We start from the raw sequence: 23,539 nt of genomic DNA, 5'->3' as shown, positions 1-23,539 counted from the left end.
ATATATCACTGTATTATTGGGTTGGCCAAAGAGTTCATTCGTGTTTCCCCAAACGAACTCTTTGGCCAACCCACTGTTTCTTCTTAAGGCTTCTCATCAAGTATATTGTGACTTATGGTTTCTTTCTTTTTAATTTTAGCCAAGGTTAGGTCAAAGTTTTAGGCTTATAATTTTTGTTCCACATAGCTAACTGAATGAAGTTCACTAGAAAACCAGAAACAGTATAAAATATTATAAAAAGAACATTATGAAATAATTACATTTTAAAACCAACATATGAAAGAAAGCCACACGCGAAGTCTTTGTTACCTTGTTGGGGAGGAGCCTCCATTCTCTCAGTACCCTGGGATACTCGTACTCACATTCACTGCTCATCCTTTACCTTTAGTTTACAGTCTGCTGCAGTCACCTTCACAGCGTCATCACCTCCAGTCCTTTCTGGAGGAATGTGGGACTGTGCACCGACAAGCACGTGTGAACCGGGTTTAACTCGCAGACCGTGACCCTTAGTTTTCATTTTTGGTTAACAGGTGCCGCAACAGCTCAGTATACAAGAATACTGGAAATGTGTGAAAAAAGAAAGCATTAAAGGCGTGAAAGAAGTCTGGAAACAAGCAGGAAGAGGTCTTTTATAGAAAAACATAATGTGGGAATTACATTGCTCCAAGTGTCGGAACTGGGGATTTCTTAAAGTACTAGATGGGTTATCTTCTAAAGTCTTCATTGATTTCCTTTGTAATATAAAGATGCCTTGTATTTGCTTTCTGATTCAATAATTTCTTAGTAAGATTTCATTACAGAACTTCGTAAAAAGAAAGTATTCTTTTACGAAAACAGACAGTGGACTCTGTCCAAAGCCTAGGATTGAAGTAACGCCTTGACTTTGATAAGATGGAAAACCTGGTCATTCCGTGGTGTCAACACAGCAGCATAGCACGTTCTCTGGAGCAGTCAACAGGTGCACAGGAAGAGTCACTGACCTGAGGCCAGAATCAATTCTGCAGCCCTGATGCTCCTAGTGGGGCAAATTAAGTTAAAACATTTCAGGTTTTCTTATCTGTACCTTGCATCTCATAGACTTCTTGTACATTTTATTTCAGTGAGCTGTATATTAGTTGTCTTTAAAATATGTAAATTTCAGTATTCTGGAATATTCTGGAAACAGAATAAAGTATTTATAAAGATAAAAAGATTACTGAGGTGCATTTTGCTTTATATGTACTGTTTAAAACTACATTTTGGGGGGCTTCCCTGGTGGCACAGTGGTTAAGAATCCGCCTGCCGATGCAGGAGACACGGGTTTGAGTCCTGGTCCGGGAAGATCCCACATGCCGCGGAGCAACTAAGCCCCTGCGCCACAACTACTGAGCCTGCGCCCTAGAGCCCATGAGCCACAACTGCTGAGCCCGCGTGCCACAACTACTGAAGCCCGAGTGCCTAGAGCCCGTGCTCCGCAACAAGAGAAGCCACCGCAATGAGAAGCCCATGCACCGCACCAAAGATCCATTGCGGCCAAAAATAAATAAATAAAAATAAATTTTTTAAAAAAAAAGTGTGATCGGGAGAACCTTGATCACATGATAAGGGTCTCTTGGGATATAGTGGTTTATGGGTGAATGTTTAAAATGGTACTAGAATTTAATTGGCATTAAATATAAATATTTTAAATATGGCAAATAAAAATTATTTTTTAGGGCTTCCCTGGTGGCGCAGTGGTTGGGAGTCCGCCTGCCGATGCAGGGGGCACGGATTTGTGCCCCGGTCTGGGAGGATCCCACGTGCTGCGGAGCGGCTGGGCCCGTGAGCCATGGCCGCTGGGCCTGCAGGTCCGGAGCCTGTGCTCCGCAACGGGAAGGGCCACGGCGGTGAGAGGCCCGCGTACCGCGAAAAAAAAAATTTTTTTAATTATTTTTTGATATGCTTCTCAAGAATGGTGCAAATATTTAAAACATGTTCCACTTTCTGGATAAATAGCTGATTCCAAGACAGGTGCAGGCAAACCTTGGAAACATTATGCTAAGTAAAATAAGCCAGACACAGAAGGACTAGTACTGTATGATTCCACTTATGTAGGTCCCTAGAATAGGCAACTTCATAGAGACAGAAAGTGGACTAGAGGTTGCCAGGGGCTGGGAAGGACGGGGGATATGGGGGATTGCTGCTTAATGGTTACAGAATTTTGGTTTAAGGTGATGGAAAATTATGGAAATGCATAATGGTGATGTTTGCACATTTAATTAATGCCACTGAATTGTGCACTTAAAATGGTTAAAATGGCAGTCTTTATGTTTTGTGTGTATATACATACATATATCCTTTTAAACGTAATTTTTTAAAATCAGTATTGTAATACACCAATAGACGCTGAATTGTTTATGTGGGTAAACTATGGTATGTGAATTATATCTTAAAGAAGCTTTTTTTTTAAAATAAATTTATTTATTTTTGGCTGCGTTGGGTCTTCATTGCTGCGCGCGGGCTTTCTCTAGTTCAGGCGAGCAGGGGCTACTCTTCATGGCAGTGCGTGGGCTTCTCATTGCAGTGGCTTCTCTTGTTGCGGAGCACAGGTCCTAGAGTACAGGCCCAGTAGTTGCAGCACGCAGGCTCAGTAGTTGTGGCTTGTGGGCTCAGTAGTTGTGGCACACGGGCTCTAGAGTGCAGGCTCACTAGCTGTGGCACACGGGCTTAGTTGCTCCATGGCATGTGGGATCTTCCCGGACCAGGGCTCGAACCCATGTCCCCTGCATTGGCAGGTGGATTCTTAGCCACTGCACCACCAGGGAAGCCCCTTAAAGAAGCTATTTTTAAAAAACAATGTATGGGCTTCCCTGGTGGCACAGTGTTTGGGAGTCCGCCTGCCGATGCAGGGGACGTGGGTTCGTGCCCCGGTCCGGGAAGATCCCCCGTGCCGCGGCCCGGGTCGGCCCGTGAGCCATGACCGCTGAGCCTGCGCGTCCGGAGCCTGTGCCCCGCAACGGGAGAGGCCACAACGGTGAGAGGCCCGCGTACCGCAAAAAAAAAAAAAAAAAAAAAAAAAAAATCATGATATGGACAAGGTTAACCAGTGGGTGAATAGTTGAGAAAAAGTATTTGGAAATGTGAAAAGCCAAGAAGGGATTCATATCTACATCTTGGTTCTCCACCAAGTGAGACTTAATATCCTTTCCCCACCACCACGATTTTTAAAAAAATTTCTTTTTGTAATGCCCTTATACTATCCTGAAATGAAATTTATACGTAACATAACCTTACATATTTTTAGTAACATAAAGCACTGACCTATATTTTTTAATTTATAATAAAATAGCATATAATCAATATGCACACGTTCAGACACTACTATACTAAAAGACCCACCGGGGCCCGCACCACCGTTTGCTCTGTGCGTCACTTCCATCCTCTGGCTGCGCCAGGCCCAGCGCACGACCAGGGAAGTGCTGCCTGGCTGCCGCCGGGACCAGGGTCCACCCCTGGCCAATCACGTGTGCCCCGAAGGGTGGCGTCTGTACGGAACGCGCAGCTTCCTTGACCCCCCAGGGCTGGAGGGGGCAGAGGAGGAGGCTTATCAAAAGGGGGTTGCTGCTCCCACGGGGGGCGAGGGTGGGTGCTTCCTCCCCGCGTGGAGAGTCTAACGGCTGAGACCAGTCTGGGGGTCTCCGGGGCCTCGCAGGTCTATGACTCAGCGCCAGAGATCAGGGGCGATTTCAAGAAGTCGGCTGCCCACTGAGGGCTTGCTCCAAGAATTCTCCATAGGTAACCCTTCGTCACCAGTATATTTGAAAGTGTTTCCCTAAATTAACAGCTATGGAAAAGATTCTCATTTGATTTGTATATTTTATTTTCTCCTCCTCTTACTGGGGCACGTTTTAGACTTTCGGTGAGACTTGGGTAAGCAGAGAGGAGCCGGCCAGGCCCTGTAGCCCCGGATCTTTTTTCTACGCCTCCGAGTGTCCCGTATCGCGCCACCCCGGTCACCTCCGCCCGGGTGGTGATGAGCAGGGGAAGGAGAAGGGAGAAAAGGCAGCTCCTGCCCTGCAGTACGGGCGCCTGAACCTCCCCTCGGTGACCCGCGAGGCCTTTCTCCAGACGCCGCCCTCACTGCCGACCTTGTACCGAAGGAAAGCACAAGGTGAGCAGCTGAGCCGACCTCCAGTCAGCCCGGGGCAGAGGCTGGAGCTCAGCGGAGGGCTCCTGACCTCTGGAGGGCTGTTCCACTCCACGGTCTCCCCGCTCTCCTCCTAAGCGGCAGGTATTTCCCTCTAAATTGTAACGGTTACGTGGATTTTTAAAGAAATTTCCCCGATCTTCCCTGGGGAGGTCCGAAGCAAACAGCAAAATCAGAGTTTGACGCTAAGAAGGAAACCGAGAAGTAGATAAAGGCAGCACAGGGCAGACGAGGAGCTAAGGTGTGTTTAAGGGAAACGGCACGTCCTCAGAAGCTGGGGGCAAACTGACACCAACAGCATCCCAGTGCCGTGGAATAAATGAGACAGAAAGATGAGATTCAGGGAGAAAATGAGGAGAACCCTGCCCGTCCGGTGACGTAGCCGGGCAGCTCCTTTAAAATAAAAGAACTGCAACACAAATGTTCCACAAGATGGCACTCTCGCTCTTCCAAAATAGTTTATCTCCCTTGAGCACCAAGCGTGACCTTTAACAGAAAAACCAAGCAAATACCCAGAAAATTACAGAGTATTTCAAACATGACTTACTTATTGAAGGAGGCCCATAGGAGACCTTGGCCGGACGAGCCTTGGTTAAATATCCACCAGCTCGTAGAGAAATGAACACAGGGCACTACCATGGTGCCCATTCACATGAAATTTGTGTTTGGTTATGTTCAGTGAGGAAGGAAATGAATCTTTGGAATCTCTAGGTGACGCATTGTATTTTGGGTAGGTTATTTCTTCAGCAGCATTAGTATCAAATCTCTGTTGAACCTGCTCGATCCAGTGCACTTTGCGAGGTGCCAGTCTTCCTTGTATGGAAGCTTTCTTTCCAAGAGGATGAAACAGGAGAAAATATTTTGCTTATAACATTTATAACACCTGGATTTACATAATATTTAGACATTCAATCTTGGGAGAAAATAGTATTAATTAAAAACTCCTTTATGGTTTACAGCATGTCATACAAGCTCTCCCCAGTGACAAAATATTACAATCCAAAGTGAATTGAAGGAATCTTCATTGCAGCATCATTTCAATTAATACAAATTTAATTTGTATCCATTTGAACTAGCTTGAATGTCCAGCACCATGAAAGTGATAAATAAATTGTGCTCGAGTTGTACAATGGAATTCCAGGCAGCGGTTAACGTGATGAAGGCATCAGATTAAGTTCCGTGATTCTGCTAGTTGCTAAGCTGTTGTCTGTTCCCAGCCCCACCTCCCATACACAGTCAGCCTTGTGATGCTGGGTTGGGCCCTGCTCCCATCTGCTGCTGTCCTGCCAATGTCCCCAGAGCCCCATCCGGCACCCTAGCGGCCCTTGGTACCAGTCTCCCACTGTTCTGGCTGCTGTGAACGTTCTGGCACCCCCAGAACCAGATCACTGTGTTCTCCTGGAGAACCAGCACCACTGTCAGGCTTCCCTCACTAAGCAGCCCGGGGCCTTTCCTTCAAGCTTCTGGATCCTAACACACTGCCCCTCTTCTCTTTGTGCCCCAGCCTCAGGGGTGGGGGGGCTCTTCCTGCAGGTGCTTCCTCTGTGGGACCTCAGTCCCCTTTGCTGTTTGCTTCTCTAACACCTGTTTAACCACGTCCTTGTAGTAAATTTTCTCTGTCGAAATACTTAATGTGAATCCTAACTGATAAAATGACCATATGTCAGGAACTATAGATACACAAGATAGACAGGTAGACGAGCATACGTATATTCATACTGGTATATATACACACAGTAGATGTATAGGTTCATATATACATATTTTTACATATACTACATATATACCTGTATATACATACATTGCATATAAAATTTCATCTAGCCCTCCCACCGTGAGATTGATGCTATTATCCCTGATAGACAGAAGAAACTGAATCTCAGGGAACTTAGATAAATCCCACGATATTATATAGCTAACAAGTGAGGTAGCTGGGGCTTGAATCCAAATATCACTGACACCACAACCCATCTTTTTTCCACGATGCCCCAAGTCAATTTATCCTTACTAGTGTTCCACATCATGGTTCCATCCCTAGGCTGGTCCACAAATGTTTCTTCATCTCATAATATAAATAAGCTTTAACGCTATTCTAATAATACTAAGAACATCACCACCATATGCAAGACTGCTTCTGTAATCAAAGTTATGGGGAGTTTGAGAAAACTGTGGGGAAAGCATGGACACCCCTAATTCCAGGTTATGTCAATTAATATTATTCAGTGCCTCTTCTGTGCCTGACAGTGCTGGGCTCACCATGGAAGCAAAACAGACCCAGTCCCTCTTTCAGAAAGCTCACGGTCTGGGGAAACTATCTTTAATTAAATAATCATACATAGGAGAGGTCCCTGAGTGTATCATACAGGGGTTTAACATAGAGAGGCTGAATGACTACAGGGCAGTTCCAAATACTGACACCCCTCACACACACACCCACCTACATACACACAGACTCACGCACACACACGCACTCCAGAGCTTGGCCTGTGCCCCTCTCCTGTCTGGAATGGAGTGTCCACTCTGCCTTTGTTTGCCAGAAACTTGTCAGTTCTCAATCCAGAGCAATCATAGAGAGATCACAGCAACGCAGACAGTAGAGCTGCGTAATGTTTCCTAAAAACCTGCTCTTTTCTGGTAGGCAGTCAATGTTTCCTGAGGCAGCAGCCAAGCCCAGGCTTTCCCTGTAGCCTAAATGCAGTCAGTAACACGTGCCTGGACCAATCAGTGAACCAGTGGCCCGGAAGCTTTCTGGGGACAGATTCCAGAAGAGCAAACACAGATCTAACCAAACCAGAAACTCCTGCAGTCATCAGGGTCAGGAATCTATTTGTCATCACACCGTGACAGCTGAGTCTCTGGACACACTTTTTGGCTGCATTTCATTAGTCAACAAACAGATCATTAGTCAACTACACAGCAGAGAAAAAGAAAAAGGCCTGGTGCAGCCAAGGTCCACCAATGGATGTTCAAATTAGTGGGAGACACTTTGCAGAGAAGCAGGATATTTGCATAGCCTCAAAGTACCTCCCCCCAAATTGAACAGATGGCCACAAAGTCCTTGACATTCCTCCCTGCAGGAGGTAGAATTTAATTCCTTTCCCTTTGAATGTGGCTGGACTTGACGACTGTTTTCTAATGCATAGTGCAGGGAAAGGGAAATTGTGACTTTACAGTGGAAACAGTACCTTAAGCAAGTGATGAAGGCTAATGTCAACAGTAGGCTTGTCAACATCACATCCACCTGCCATGATGAGAAAGGCACACGTCTCTGTGCTTTTCTTCCCCAAATCCATAACCGCAGTCTAGTCATGGGAAAACATCAGACAAACCCAGATTGAAGGACATTCTGAAAAATACCTGACCAGTACTTTTTGAAAGTGTTTTTCCATGCAAAGCAAGGAAGACAGACTGGAGGAGACTAAGAAGATGTGGCGACTAAATGCAACAGTGGGATTCTGGGGCAGAAAAGGATATTCGTGGGAAAACTGGTAAAAATAAGCCTGTAGTTTAAAGTGTTGTATCCATGTTAATTTCTTAGTTTTGATAAATACATCATGGTTTTATAAGATGTTAGCATTAGGGAGGCTGAGTGAAGGCTATATAGGAACTCTACTATCTTAAAAACTCTTCTGCAAACTTAAAATTGTTTCAAAATAAAAAGATTAAGAAAGAAAAGGGCAAAAAAGGCACCATAAACTGGAACCCATCTCTGCTGATGGATGGAGCGTTTCTGATGTTTAAGGGATGGGTAGTGGAAATGTTACTTTTACATTCAGTAAAGTCAAGGTCTGGGGATAAGTTGGTCCTGTGAGATTGGGACCAATTCCTTAGCAGCCAGGCAAGGACAGGGATTGAGGGAAGGCTCCCCTGAGGCAGAGATGGGCCAGGTCTGACGGAGGGGTGGGAGATGCCAGGGTGAGGGGAAGGGCCAGTTCTTTACATTTTGTGCAGAGCAATCCCTTATCAGATATATGATTTGCAAATGTTTCTCCCATTCCATTGGTTGCCTTTTCACTTTGCCTTTGCTCTTAAGTGATCATTTCTCTGGCTATAAAATTTAGGGATACCAATTACTTTCTCTCAGCACTGAGAATACCACTTTGTTGTCTTCTGGCATCTGTTATCGCTGAGAGGAAGTCAGCTGCCAGTCTAATTAGTGTTCCTTTGGTTACCAAAGGAAATTTGATTTCTATCTCTGGAATCTGAAAAATCCTAAAGATTTTTTCTGTTTATTCTAAATGTTTATAATTTCACTACTCTGTGTCTAGGTTTTAAGGACTTATGTCTTTCTTCAGTTCTGGAATATTCTCATACTTAATCTTTTCAAAACTCATTTCTTTGACATTCCTCTCATCCTCTTCTTCTGGAACGCTTATCATAAATGTATGTTTAAGTCTGCCGGTATATCTTCCATGTTTTTCATATTTAAAAATTATTCTCTGTGTTGTGTTCTGGATGAATTAGAACCCTCTTCCAACTTGCTAAGTCCCTCTTCTCCAGTGTCCAGATTAGAATCTGTCTATTCAGAGTTTTAAATTTGACAATATTTTAATATTGTGAAGATTTCTAAATGGTTACTTTTAAAATCCACCTGTTCTTTTCCCAATTTTTATTATTTTGTTTCAAAAATTTTTGTTCTTTTCAGATGGAAATTATTTTTTCATTTACCCCTTTGGGCATGCCATGTATTGTTTTTATTATTTTGTTTTATTTTATTTACTTTCTGGCCACACCACACACCCGGGCTATGACAGTGAAAGTGCTGGATCCTAATCACTAGACCACTAGGGAACTCGTGCCATATACTGTTTTTAAAAGCCTTTGTAAGACTGCTTCATAAAATTATTTTCAGTGAATTCAAGTTCTTTTTTTTTTTTGGCCACACCACGCGGGCATGTGGGATCTTAGTTCCCTGACCAGCCCTCCTGCATCGGAAGTGCAGAGTCTTAACCGCTGGACCACCAGGGAAGTCCCAAATTCAAGTTCTTATTGTTAATTTTTTTTTTTTTTTTTGCGTTCTCTCTTAGTATTAGATTTGTGTGTGTGTTTTGGAATTGTGGTTTAATTCTAAATTTATGAGTTTGCGGGTTTTTTTCTTCTTCACTCTCCATATTTATAGCTACACGGCTTCTGTCAACCGTGTCTAATGGTTTCACAGCTACCTCTAGTTGCCCTTATTCTTCCCCAGCCCTCAGCTCGGAACTGGAACTTAAGATGGCATTTTGGAGTTCCTGGGTGGCGGTGAGAGTGGGGACTCTGCAGACGCAGTCCTCAGGGCAGCTGCACACTTCCGGGACGGGGAGCCGCCCTGTGTCCTCCAGGCTCTGTTGAAAGCCACGGTCCTGAAGGAAGAAGCTGTCCTACAAGGCGATATGGGGGAGCCGCCTTGGCTGGGACATGATTTGTCCCCTTTACATGAACTAGAACAACTGGCTTAGGGCCTGGCAAACAGGCGTTGTCCACCTGCTTTCGTCACTAAAGAGGAGAACGCGGTACGGGGAGATGAACGCCCACGCCCTGCGCAGGGATGAGTGCCTGCCCTTCCTGTGCTCCCTCCGCGGTAAGGCCCATCCCAGAGGCCAAGGTCACGGACTCACTCAACAGGGTCATCTGTCTCCCTTGAAATCTGCAAGCATCGAAACTTGAAGGTTCTTTAATGATTACAGGCGTTAATGACTACAGCCGTTGTTACAGCCGTTGTTTAGATTCGCCAAGTATAAACAAATTCTGTAAATTTCAGTAGTTTTTGCCGGGCACGGAGAGGGCTGTTACCCGTTCACAATTCAACCTTAAATTTGCGTTTCAAATCAAACTGACCCACTACACGGCTTCCATCTTAAATCACACGCACCTACGGTTTCCATCTCCGAAAACGGAGGGCTTCCGCTCGAAACACGAGCAAATTATTTCCAAGCGCGGGGGTCCCAAGAGGAGAGGCACGTGGGGCCCCTGAGGCCACAGCTCGGGTGGGCGCGGTCGCTCCGCAGGGAGCCTCCCCCCGGGAGCCTCAGTCCGCCAGAGCCGCGCCACGCCCTCGCCGGCCGCCAGGAGGCGCTGCGCACCGCGCCTGCGCGCTCCCTCCGCTCACTTCCACCGCCCGCTACCCCGCCCCTTCCACCGCCCGCCCAGCAGGCCACGCCCGTTCGTGCCCCGCCCCCACGGCGCGGAGACCCCGCCCCCGGCGGCGGTCGACGCGGACGCAATGCGGGGCGGGGGCGGGGCCGGGCGCGACGTGGGGCCGGGAGGGGTCGGGGCGGAGGCGGAGGCGGGGGCGGGGCGCCGAGCCGCGGGGAGTGCCCGAGTAGGCGCTCCTGCTGCTGCTGCTGCCGCTGGTGCTGCCGCTGCCGCCGCCGCCGCCGGGGGTCTGGCGTGCCCCGCCACCCCAAGCAGCTGGGTGCCGAGGCCGCCGGCGGAACATGGGGGCGGGGGGGGGGCCGGGGGCGACGTGCGGCCGGGAGGGGTCGGGGCGGAGGCGGAGGCGGGGGCGGGGCGCCGAGCCGCGGGGAGTGCCCGAGTAGGCGCTCCTGCTGCTGCTGCCGCTGCTGCTGCCGCTGGTGCTGCCGCTGCCGCCGCCGCCGCCGGGGGTCTGGCGTGCCCCGCCACCCCAAGCAGCTGGGTGCCGAGGCCGCCGGCGGAACATGGCGCCCTGCACGTTCTGGCGCTGCTGCCAGCGCACCGTGGGCTGGGTGCCGGTGCTCTTCATCACCTTCGTGGTCGTGTGGTCCTACTACGCGTACGTGGTGGAGCTGTGCGTGTGTGAGTACCGGGTGGGGCGGGGGGAGGCCCCTCGGCGCGGCCTCCGGCGCCGGGCAGGCGCGCTCGGTGGGCAGGGCGCTCCCCCGCGCCCGCGTGTGTACGCCCGAGCCCGGCCGCGGGGCCCGGTTCAGCCCGTGTGTTTGGGGTCGGCGTCCAGCCTCTTAGACACAATGTGCTTCTGAGGCGAGGGAGCGGCGGCCGCCGGGCCCGGCCTCTGTGTCCCGGCTGTTTGCGGAGTTGACGTTCCCTCCGCCTGGGTACCGAGGGCGTTCTCCTCGGCCCTGGGCCCTGAGCGCGGGCGGAGGGTCGCCGCGGAGCGCCCACGCGGGGGCCGTGGTCCAGCCGCCGCTCGCCGGACCCGCCGGCCTCCTCCGCGTCGCTCGGCGTGTCTGCCGCTAGTGTCGGTCGGTGCTGGGAGCTCAGGACCAGAGGCTCGGTGCTGTCGGTAAACCCGGTCCCTTGGTCCCCCAGAATGATCTCGTCTGGGTCTACGCCGAGTCCGCAGTTTTCTGAAGGGCCCAGCAGTGTATACCTTAAGCGGAGAAAAGGCACAGGAGGTAGATGCTAATTGTCTGAATGGGAAGAAGTGGCACCACCCACTCTACTTGGAAGGGCAGAATCGGGACCCTCGCTCGGGTCAGGGCCCTGCGCTGGTGCAGCTCGCGAATAAGCTTGGTTAAAACCGAGTTCTGCACGTGAAGGAGACTGCTTTGGCTCAGAAGTTTTGAGGGTAGGTTTTTAAATGAAAATATCCACCTTTGGGAAAGTTATTTTGTACCTATAAAACATTTAATTTTCAGGGAAACTATCCCTGCAAGTAGGTCCAGAATAAATTAGTTGTGGAATACGTTTCCAAATAATAATGGAGTTCATCTGTTGCATATGATTGTTTAGTTTCATCCTTTTGGATACCAAAGTGTTTGCCGAAAATGTTTGCATCAATTAAAATTGACCAGATTGAGGTATTTCTTAAAGCTTCTTCCAGAAAGTGATCATGATCATGGGACTCTGAACAGCTTGTGATGATGCTTTACCTTCTTTTTTGGACCACACCCCTCTGGCTTGCGGGATCTTAGTTCCACCACCAGGGATGGAAGCTGTGCGCCCTGAAGTGGAAGCCCGGAGTCCTAACCACTGGACTGCCAGGGAAGTCCCATACCTTATTTACTCTCCGAAGGGAATAAGATTTATTCCACCCGTCTTATTTAATTCTATCAGAAGATTATTCCCTTCCTCTTCTAATTCCATAGTGGTTTTAAAGTAAAGGTTCTGAAGCTTTACTTGAAAATGTGCGTTTATGTTGAAACTGCACATTTAACCTATAGATGGTTATCACACATATCAAGAGGTGACATCAAACACGAAGGGAGGGACTTCCCTGGCGGTCCAGTGGTTAAGACTTCGCCTTCCAATACAGGGGGTGCGGGTTCCATCCCTGGTCGGGTAGCTGGGATTGGGATCCCACATGCCTTGCAGCCAAAAAACCGAAACAGAAGCAATATTGTAACAAATTCAATAAAGACTTTAAAAATGGTCCACATCAGGACTTTCCTGGTGGCGCAGTGGTTAGGAATCTGCCTGCCAATGCAGGAGACACAGGTTCGAGCCCTGGTCCAGAAAGATCCCACATGCTGCGGAGCAGCTAAGCCTGTGCCCACAACTGCTGAGCCTGCGCTCTAGAGCCCACGTGCCACAACTACTGAAGCCTGTGCACCTAGAGCCCGTGCTCTGCAACAGGAGAAGCCGCCACAATGAGAAGCCCGCCCATCGCAACGAAGAGTAGCCCCGCTCGCCACAACTAGAGAAAGCCCGTGCGCAGCAACGAAGACCCAACACAGCCAAAAATAAATTTAAAATAAATAAATTCATTTAAAAAAAATGGTCCACATCAAAAAAAAATCTTAAAAAAGAAAACATGAAGGGAAAGGAGCGTGCATGTGCTAGTAGGGGGGAACATTCCATCGTTCTCCCCTTTACCCCTTTCATGCCTTTGAGCATAGGTCTCTCTACAGATGAAGGGAATGAGACTGGTCCTTTGGTCGGTCACATAGCTGTTGAGTGGCTACAGGGTTGTGACCCACATCTTTCCACTCTGCATATAACTTTTCGTGAGCCAAGAGGGTCACTGGAACTGTAATTGTTCCATCCACAGTGGGGAATTGGGGTGGAGCTAAGTGGTTGCCCTCTTAGGAGATCAGTTAGGCTTTAGTGCGTCATTTAGAGATCACACCCCCAGGATTTCATTAAGTTAAAACATTGTGCAACAGTTAAGGCCCAAATGCTTGTTAGAATTTTAAAATACTCAGTGGTGACTTACTTACTTACCACTTACTTACCACTTACTCAGTGGTCTTACATAGGGACTGTGTTTACTGCTTCTAAGTTACCAGAGTATAACTAGGAAGCGTTTGGGAGCTCCGCAGTGTCACTGGCCTACATGGTGGAGCATAAAAGCTCATTCACTCTCACATTAAAACTATCCCTGGGCTTCCCTGGTGGCGCAGTGGTTGAGAGTCCGCCTGCCGATGCAGGGGACACGGGTTCGTGCCCCGGTCCGGGAAGATCCCGCATGCCGCGGAGCGGCTGGGCCCATGAGTCATGGCCGCTGAGCATGCGCGTCCGGAGCCTGTGCTCCGCAACGGGAGAGGCCACAACAGTGAGAGGCCCGCGTACCGCAAAAAAAAAAAAAAAAAAAAAGATACTGAATAGAATTCCCTGTGCTATACAGTAGGCCCTTGTTGATTATTTTATATATAGTAGGATAGGATAGAACAGTAACCTCTGAATCTGTGTATCTAATAATTCCTATGTCTCCTGCATAGTTTTTTCAGATTTAGAAAGAGACAAGATAAATAGCTTAAACATCAACATTGAGCACACTGTCTTGACACAGTTGACTCCAATGTATTTTATTGATTTCAAAAGAACCAGCTTTTGATTTCACTTATTTTTCTCTGTTGTTTCTCTGTTTTCTATTTCACTGATTTCTTGTCTGATATTATTTCCCTTTCTCTTTTACTTTGGGATTAACTTGCTCTTTTTCTAGTTTCTCAATATGCAAATTGAACTGATTGATTTGAGCCCTTTTTTAAGTGTTTACTCCTATATATCTACCCCAAATACTGCTTTATTCACATCCCATGAATGTTGATATATTGTATTTTCATTTAAATTCAATTAAAATTATTTTCTAATTTCATTTTTCATTTCACCTTTGACCCATAGGTTATTTTATAAGTATGCTATTTAGTTTGCAGTTACTTGGGGATTTTTCAGATCTCTTTTTGTTACTGATTTCAAATATAATTCCATGTGGTCAGAGAACATACCTATATGACTTGTCCTTTAAAATGTATTCAAGCTTGTTTTATGGCCCAGAATGTGGTCTGTCTTTGAAGCGTTCCATGTGCGTTTGAGAAAAACGTATTCTGTTTTCAGTGGTGTATTTTGTTGTTTGTTGTTGGGTATTCTGTTATGTCATAATGCTCCATAATTGTCAGTTAAGGCAGGTTGGTTGATAGTGTTCGAATCTTCTGTGTTCTTGCTGATTTTCTATTTGTTTTATCAATTAATTACTTAGAGAAGTATAACAACAATTGGATTTGTCTCTTTCTCCTAGTAGTTCTCTCAGCTTTTGCTTCATGTATTTTGCAGCTCCGTAATTAGGTACATAAAATGTTTAGGATTGTTGTGTCCTCTTCATGAATTGACCCTTTATCATTATGAAGTGACTTTCTTATCCCTGGTAATATTGTTTGCTCTGAAATCTACTTTGGCAGATACTGACATGTCCACTAATCTTTCTTTTGATTAGTATTAGCATGGTATGTCCTTTTACTTTCACCTGTTTAATCTTTATATTTAAAATGCATTTCTTGTAAGCAGCATATAGTTGGGTCTTGCTTTTTTAATCCAGTCTGAAAATATCTGCCCTTTCTTTTCTTTTTTTAAATTGAGCTTTAATTGGCATGTAACATTCATTTCAGGTGTCCAGCATAATGAGTCAATATGTGTATGTACTGCAAAGTGATCACCACAAGAAGATTAGTTAGCATCCATCACCACACATAGTTACAAAGTTCTTTCCTTGTGATGCAAACTTTTAAAATTTACTCTCGTAGCAACTCTCAAATACAACGATAGTCACCGTGCTGTACCATCTCTGCCTTTTAATTGGCCTGTTTTGACCATTTGCATTTAACGTGATTGTTGATGTGGGTAACTTTAAGTCTTATCATTTGCTTTTTAAAAAAATCTGTCCTGTCCTTTTTTCCCTTTTCCTCCTCGTCCTGCCTTCTTTTGAATTAATCAATTTTCAAAAGATTTTAAATTATTTTGTATGATTCTGTTTTCTCTCCTTTGTTGGCTTATTAGCTGTAACTCTATTATTTTAGTGGTTGCTTTGAGGTTTATAGCATACATATTTAATTTATCATTATCTTCTATTGATATACCAGTTCACATACAGTACCCTGTAAAAGCATTGTTCCATTTCTTCCCTCATAGCCTTTATGCTGTTGTTGTCAGCATTTTATATGCTAGGAAACTAACACTATATTGCTATTGTTTTGTTTAGGCAGTTTATTATCTTTTAACAATATTTAAATAAGTAAACAAATCTTATATGTTTACCTATGTGGTTATCATTTCTGGTATACTTCATTCTTTTTTATGAATCTGTATTTCCAACTGGTGTCATTCTCTTCTGCCTGAGGGCTTTCTTCAACCTTTATTGTAATGCAGGTCAGTTGGTGCTCAATTATTTCTGCTTGTGTATGTCTGTAAAAGTTTTTATTTTGCCTTTTTTTTCAAAAAGCAACTTTATCGAGATATAATTTACATACCATAAAATTTATTCATTTGTAGTGATTTTTAGAAAACTTAGCCAAGTGATGCAGTCATTACGACCATCCATTTTTAGAACATTTTTTATCCCCCCAGTCAGATCCCTTGTGACCATTTGTGGTTAATTCCTGTTCCCATCCCCAGTTGCAGGCAGCGCTAATCAGCGCTCTGTCTCTGCATATGCCTTTTCTGGACATCTCATGCAAATGAAGTCAACAGTAAGTGGTCTTTTGTGCCTGGTGTCTTTCACATGTTTTTGAGGTTCATCTGTATTTTAGCAGATATCAGTATTTCTCCCTTTATTCTCTACTTCACATTCTAATTTGTATTTTTCTGTTTCTAAAATGCGGTTTTATTTAAGAATATATTTCTAGTAAGCCTCCACAGATCACTTGTGCATTGAATTAGAATATAAATAAAAACCATACACTTTATTACATTTAAGTATTTTAAAAATCCTGCTTTTAAGATTTATAGTATGGATGGGTCCTGCTCATCTTTGTATCCACTAGAGAATCTAGTTACTAGTAGGCTTTCAATAAATATGTGTTGAATCAAATGGAATCATACTCCTGTAAACTCACTTGAATCATTTTTGAATATGTTGAACAAACATCCACAAGAACAATTAAATTATAATTACCAACATATATTTCAACATTCTTTGGGGTTAAAGCCTACATGATATTGTTTATTGGTTCTGCAGTCTCTGTTTTGGATTTTGAAACAATGATTCTTTGAAATTATGATGATACTGTTTTGAAAAAATCTGGCTCCCTAAATCTCATCCTCAGTAGAGGACATAGGAATGACATGAATTAGAGTATTTTTAAAAACGTTTTAATTTTGTTATTTCATATCTGTTTTTAGAGCTGGAGTGTAATACTTTTCTATATAACTTGCCTTTTGAAAGCTATTGTTAAAAAAAAAAAAGAAAGCTATAGTGTTCTGCAAACTTTATTATTTGCATTCTTCATTATCCTGGCCTTTTTCTTTTCTTTTTTTGAAGAACAGTTTTTTTTTCCTTATGACTGCTAGTGATTTAATCTGTCCTGGTAGCATTTTCTGTTGATACTAGAAAGCAGACTGGTCTGAGAGAACTCTATAGATAATACCCCAAAAAACCCAAGCCCAAACGAAGAAAAAGAGCTTTTATATTTTCTTCCATATAAACTGAACCTTCTTTGGACCTCTACTGCTTTCTTATAAGTCAAGGAATATGGAAGAGGTGCTGGACACCTTAGAAACAGGTTAGACTATTTGGAAGAACAACATTATGCCCTAGTCAACATGGATAAAACTTTTTTTCTCTGCTGGTCACTTCCACTTTGTGGCAAAGAAGACGTCGCATGCTAAACTCCAGCCTCTAGTGTCTGTTTACTTTACGTCTCTGCTCATATATCTTAGAGGCATCTCAGACTTATTGTCCAAAACAAAACTCTTTTGAGTTTTTTTCTCTCTGCTGAACTGCTCCTCCTATCTTAGCTCAGTAAATGGCAGTTTCATCCTTTCAGTTCCCAGGTTGAAAAGTCATTTTACATCCCATCAATCAGCAAATCCTGTCATTAAGTGTACCAAAATCCAGTTGCTTCTCACCACCACCATTGCAGCTATATTTCTTCAAGCCACCATGATCTCTGTTGTGTGTAGTAGATTGAAAAACATGGCCACAATAATTTGTACTTCCTCCCAAGAGGTGGAATCTGTTTACCCACCCAGTGAATCTGGGCTGGCTTTGTACTTGTTTTGACTAATAGAACGTGGTGGGAGTGATGTGTGAGATCTGGAGCCTAGGCTCCAAACAGCATGCATCTTTCATGTTAACTCTTCTGGAACGTTCTGGTCGCCTTTCAGGCTAGACCATATGGAGAGAGAGGCCAAGGCAAGATGAGTTAAGCACCAGAGTTACTGATGTGTGGATGAGCTCCTGCCCCAGTCTAGCTGCCTGTTGACTGCAGCTAGTAGAAAAACAGCCCAGCTGATCACAGCCTGAACTGCTGACCCACACGACTGTAGGAAATAATAAATGGTGGTTGTTTAAAGTCACTAAGGTTGGGGGATTTCCCTGGTGGTCCAGTGGTTAAGACTCCACACTTCTACTGCAGGGTGTGCGGGTTCAGCCCCTGGTTGGGGAGCTACGATCCTGCATGCTGTGCTGTGCGGCCAGAGAAAAAGCAATAATAAAGTCACTGAGTTTGAGGTGGTTTGTTATGCCACATTATCACTTATATTATTGTAGCACCCCTATGTCTTGTCTCTTCCTCCTCATTTCACCCCGATCTTCCCACCTGTACCCTGTCTTTCACAAAGCAGCCAGAATGATCCCTTTAAAACTAATACCAGGGGCTTCCCTGGTGGCACAGTGGTTGAGAGTCCGCCTGCCGATGCAGGCGACACGGGTTCGTACCCCGGTCCGGGAAGATCCCACATGCCGCGGAGCGGCTGGGCCCGTGAGCCGTGGCCACTGCGCCTGCGCGTCCGGAGCCTGTGCTCCGCAACGGGAGAGGCCACAGCAGTGAGAGGCCCACGTACCGCAAAAAAAAAAAAAAAAAAAAAAAAAACTAATACCAGATTTGTCACTCCTCTAATGAAAACCTTGGCTGGCCTCCTCTCTTGTTCAGTGGAGCTCCTAACGTCCTTACCATGGCCTCTTCCCCTCATTCCTTCTATGACATAATTTCCTTTCCACTCTTTTAGTTGTTCTGCAGCTGCCACACTGGCCTCCTTGCTGTACCCTTTTACTTGTTGAATGATCTTAATAACTTATTTAGCCTCTCTGAATTTGTCCCTATGGTATAAAACAGGGTAATGCCTGTCTTACGGAATCATGTAACGTTCTTAGCAGGGTAGGCTTTTAAATGTTACTGGGGGTGGGGAGAAATGTAAATAGCCACGAGCATACTTTTTCTTGCCTTCCCTTTTTCGGTAGGAAGTGTTTTTGTTGTTTAATTCTTAGAGTTGCGTTCTCCCCATGCCCACACACAGTCTTAAGTGAGTGAAGGAGCACATTCTCACACTTTTTAAAAAACTGGCTGCATTTGAAGATCATATTGTAAAAGTGGGTTCCTGTTTTGCTATGTGGTAGTGTCAGTAGTGTGCATGTGGGAGAACTGTTGTCAAAGGGGGGAGCCCGCCCCATCATCATCATGTGGGACTGTAAGAAGATTAGTACCTGCTACTATTCCTGGGAGCAGATAAGCTACACAGAACTACATACTGCTGAAACATGCAGCACATCTTCTTGAGCAGATGGGCACCTACCCTTAAATAACTGAAAGAGTCACAGATAATGGGGATTATGGTTTTATGAAGAATAAATTTCTCCAAGACAGAGATCCATAAGTCTTGATGATAAAGATTTTTTGTAATTGTTTTTAAAACGTTTCTATTCTCTGTGTTCTTTCCCTCTTCCCAGTGCTGCATTATACTCACTAACGTGAACTTTGGCCCACCCAGTTGGAATCATAGGAGGAACAGTTATTATTAACATACTAATTGAACAAACATGAGCTTATTAAATGTGAAGTCTTCAGGGAAGCCTTTTAAACTAATTGCATGGAAAGGATATCATCAGCACCTGAAGGAAATAATACCAATACACCAAAATGTTAACAGTGTGTGTCACTGGTGTAAGCGTTAAGGAAGGAGGTATGGCATCGTGGCTGTGGCACACATCATGTACACATGTGCCCTGGCCTCCTAACAGTCCGCTCTTCCCCCGCCCTCCACAAAGCCAGAGTGGATCTTTTAAAGCCCAAGTCAAGATCCTTAGTTCTCTGCATGCTCCAGTGGCTTCCTCCTTTGCTCTTAATGAAATCCAGAGCTCTTTTCGTAGCCTGTGAGGCCCTTAGTGCCTTGGCCCGCCCCTGCTTCTGACTCATCTCTTCCTTCACTCATTCTGCTTCAGCCAGCCAGCCCTCCTTGCATCTCAGGCCTTGCATGGTCCCACCTGAGAACCTTTGTACTTACTCTTCCTTCTGCCTGGAATGCTTTCCTCCCGGATTTCCACAAGCCTAGCTCTCTCACTTCATCTAGGTTTCTGTCGAGATATTCCGCCATCAAAGAGGCTTTCCTGACTACCCTATATAAAATAAGTACTTCCTCTTTCACTTTCTCCTTACCCTGCTTTGTGGTTCCTCACAGCACTTATTAATTCTTGACATGTAGTTGTTTGTGTTTCTCTCCTGGTAAGTGTGTTCACTGCTTTATTTCCAGAACCTAAAACAGGTGCTGTGTAATATGTACTCAATAGATTCGTTGAATGAGTGAATTAATTGGGTTTCTGCCACTTCCCGTCCTAGTACAAGAGGGAGAATTGGAATGTATTCACATAGTAGATAACCCACAATTTCAAAAATAGATACTCTCCTGACCTTAAAAACATCTCTATGTTTATTTCAACCTAAATAAAATGTGAATTTTGTTTAAGAAAAAAAAATCTCTATGTTATTTTAGTAATGTAACAAACATGGAATGTTTACAGTGTTCCAGGTACTGTATTTGACACTGTGAATTCAAAAATGTATAAATGCACATTGTCAGATTCATTTGGACTTTACATAATAGTCTCTATCGTTATTTTCACAGTGCTCATTTGCACATTACACATTTTAAGAAGCCCTGTTGTAACTAAGTATGTAACTTTGTTTAATCCAGTATTTTTCTAAATTCTTTTTTGCCATAGAATTCTTTTTTCATGAAACATCTATTTAAATCCTTTTAGACTTAGACAGTTGTTGACCTTTGGGAACAAAGCTCTGTTAGTGGTGTTGGGGGTGGTAAGCGATCAGAACTGAAGGGACTTGTGCCTCTGAAGGAAGTGGTGTTAGCAGTGGATGTAAAGGGTAATAACTAATTCCTTCTACTTTTGTTACTTAATTCATCATATTAATACATTTAGGAAGAAGAATCATTATTTTTATAGATGCCAAAAAGATATTTGAAAAATCCAACATCCATACCCAATTAAAAACATAGTAAAATACGAGTAAACGGATACCTTTCAGACAAAATTACACACACACAAAATACTTAATTTCCACTAAAACCAGCAGTAAATATGTATCACTATGTCCATTGCTATGTATTGAATAACATTGTAATTGACAAAACCACTTACCACATTCAATCAAGAGAGAATAATTAGAAGCATAAGACATTGGAAAGGAAGAGGGAAAGCTATTTCTACATGTAGATGATGTGATAGTATATGTTGAAAAGCCAAGAGAGTCAATAACAACAGAACACCTAAACAAAAGGAATTGAGTAAAATGGCAGGATATAGAATTAGCAAACAAAACCCAACACTTCCTATACGTACACAATAAAGAAAATAATGAATAATTGAAAATATGGTAGAAGTCAAGTCTCCATTTCTAATAACATCAAAAAGATAAAATACTTAATAAACTCAAGAAAAATGCCAGGTCTATAGGAGGAAAACATTTCCGAAAAACATAGAAGTAGACTTGAACAAATGGAAAGACATTACGTATTTCATGTTCATGAATAGAATAACTCGGCATTACGAAGACTTCAGTTCTCCCCAAGTTAATGCATAAATCCAGTCCCAGTAAATGGTTTTTTGTTTTGTTTTGTTTTTTCTGGCACTAGACAAGTTGATCCTAAAGGTCACATGGAAAAATAAACAAGAAAGAGCAACCAAGAAATCTCTGAAAGAATGATAAAGAGTGCAGAACCCCACCTGATTTTAAACCACAAATCTCTATAATTAAAACTGAAAGCAGGGGGTGTAAATAAGAACTCTCTCTACTTTTTGTTCAGTTTTGCTATGAACCTAAAACTGCTCTAAAAAATAAAATCTGTTATAAAAATTGTGTACCAGTTGTATGGTATGATGTGTGGACAGACATATTGGCCAATGGAATAGAATAGAATGTCCAGAAATAGACAGTAAATATAGAAATTTAGAATAAAGTAGCACCTCAAATCACAGAGGAGAAGGTGGGACAACTGGATAGATATTTGATAAGAGATAAAATTGGGTGCATATCTCTCACTGTATTCCAAGATAAACTACAAATGGATAAAATATTTTCTTTCTTATATTTTACACTTTTTATTTTAAAATAATTTTAGACTTGTGAAAAATAGTACAAAGAATTTTCATATATCCTTCACCCAGATTCCCTAAAGGTTATCATTTGCTACATGCTTTATCATTTATTCATTCTGTCTCTGAAATATTTGAGAGTAAGTTGCAGACCTTATGTCCCTTTACCTGTAAATACGTCAGTGTTTGTTCTAAAAACAAGAGTGTCTTAGTCTGTTCAGGTTCTTTAACAGAATACCATAGACTTATGGTGGTGGCTTATAAACAGTAGAAATTTATTTCTCACTTAGGGAGACTGGAAGTCTAAGATCAAGGTGCCAGCTGGGGTCTGGTGAGAGCTCACTTCTTGGTTCATAGATGGCCATCTTTTCACTGTATTGTCACATGATGGAAGGAGTGAGGGATCTCTTTCTTATTAGGGCACTAATCCCATTCATGAGAGCCTCACTCTCATGATGTAATCACTTCCCAAGGGCCCCACCTTCAAATACTATCACACTGGGCCTTAGGATTTAACATGAATTTGGGGGGAACACAAACATTCAGTCTATAGCAGAGAACATTCTCTTACATAATCAGAGTACAGATATCAAGATCAGGAAATTAGCATGATAAAATGCTGCTCTCTAATCTGTAAGCCTTACTTGGACTTCTCCAGTTGTCCCACTAAACAGTTGTTCTGCTCCACAGGCCAAGCCAGGCTCACACATTGCAGTTAGCTGTCAGGTCCCTCTAGTGTCCTTTGATCTGGAAGAGCTTCTCAGTCTTGTTTTGTGTTTCATGGCCGTGACATTTTTGAAGAGTACAGGCTTCTTGTGTAGAATGTCCCTCAAATTAGGTATGTCTGATGTTTCCTCATGTATACATTTTATAGCATGAATACCACAAAAGTAATGCTGTGTCATTGATTGTACTGTCTTGGGAACTGTTTACTTTGGTCACCACGTAAGCTGGTATCTGCCAAGTTTCTCTATTCTGTAAAGGTAGTTTTCCTTGTAATTAATAAGTATTCTGGTATACCCAGACAACCCACACACATCCCTCTTTGAGGAAGGACTTGCTCAGTTGTGGCACGTGCGGTCAGCAGACAGCTTCCAGCAGTCAGCTCTCAGCTTGTTCAGTGTGACTCGGCTCACCCAAGGTCACACCCTTCCTGGGCGGTGGCATCCAGTGCTGAGTGAGAAGGGGTGGACTTCTTCAGAGCTTCCTGCCTGTGGCCAAAGCTTGGATAGGCCTGCACTATAGTGAGACATCTACCTCTGCCCAATTCTGCTTCCCCCACTTCCTTTCACATGCGTTGATCCCTAGTGAGTATCTTGCACCCCAAACTGTCTCAGCACCTGATTCCAGAGAACCCAACCTGAGACAAGTATCTTTGTGGGAAAATCTGTTCATGATTACTTGCACTTACTCTTTTTTAGCATCTATTGAGGACTCTTGCTTGAAACAATTACTGTGCTGGTTGCCAAATGGTGATTTTTTTAATTCTGTGATTTCGTCTACATTTTTTTTTTTTTTTTTTTTTTGCGGTATGCGGGCCTCTCACTGCCGTGGCCTCTCCCGTTGCGGGGCACAGGCTCTGGACGCACAGGCTCAGCGGCCATGGCTCACAGGCCCAGCCGCTCTGCAGCATGTGGGATCTTCCCGGACCGGGGCACGAACCTGTGTCCCCTGCATCGGCAGGCGGACTCCCAACCACT

General features: G+C 44.1%; 2 protein-coding genes across 6 annotated transcripts in view; both read left to right on the top strand.

Annotated features, from left to right (window-relative positions):
* Positions 1-2,393, top strand: part of MICU2 (mitochondrial calcium uptake 2) — a 90,524-nt gene extending 88,131 nt beyond the window's left edge. The window contains exon 12 of one of the 2 annotated variants that reach the window (XM_024125897.3): positions 531-2,393. In XM_024125897.3, coding sequence (XP_023981665.1) covers positions 531-635 — 105 coding nt within the window. In that variant the 3' untranslated portion in view covers positions 636-2,393. The remainder of the gene's footprint in view (positions 1-530) is intronic. The other variant, XM_024125896.3, reaches the window with a different exon arrangement.
* Positions 2,394-10,702: 8,309 nt separating this feature from the next.
* The window catches only part of ZDHHC20 (zinc finger DHHC-type palmitoyltransferase 20), a 74,389-nt gene continuing 61,552 nt past the window's right edge, over positions 10,703-23,539 (top strand). For 2 of the 4 annotated variants that reach the window (XM_024125989.2, XM_024125987.3), the window contains exon 1: positions 10,704-10,921. In XM_024125989.2, coding sequence (XP_023981757.1) covers positions 10,804-10,921 — 118 coding nt within the window. In that variant the 5' untranslated portion in view covers positions 10,704-10,803. Of the gene's footprint in view, positions 10,922-11,633; positions 11,652-23,539 lie in introns of those variants that run through there. The other 2 variants (XM_024125990.2, XM_028497501.2) reach the window with 2 other exon arrangements.

The sequence above is a fragment of the Physeter macrocephalus genome, chromosome 13, assembly GCF_002837175.3.
Source record: "Physeter macrocephalus isolate SW-GA chromosome 13, ASM283717v5, whole genome shotgun sequence".
Taxonomy (NCBI): domain Eukaryota; kingdom Metazoa; phylum Chordata; class Mammalia; order Artiodactyla; family Physeteridae; genus Physeter; species Physeter macrocephalus.
This window is presented reverse-complemented; position numbering and strand designations above follow the sequence as displayed.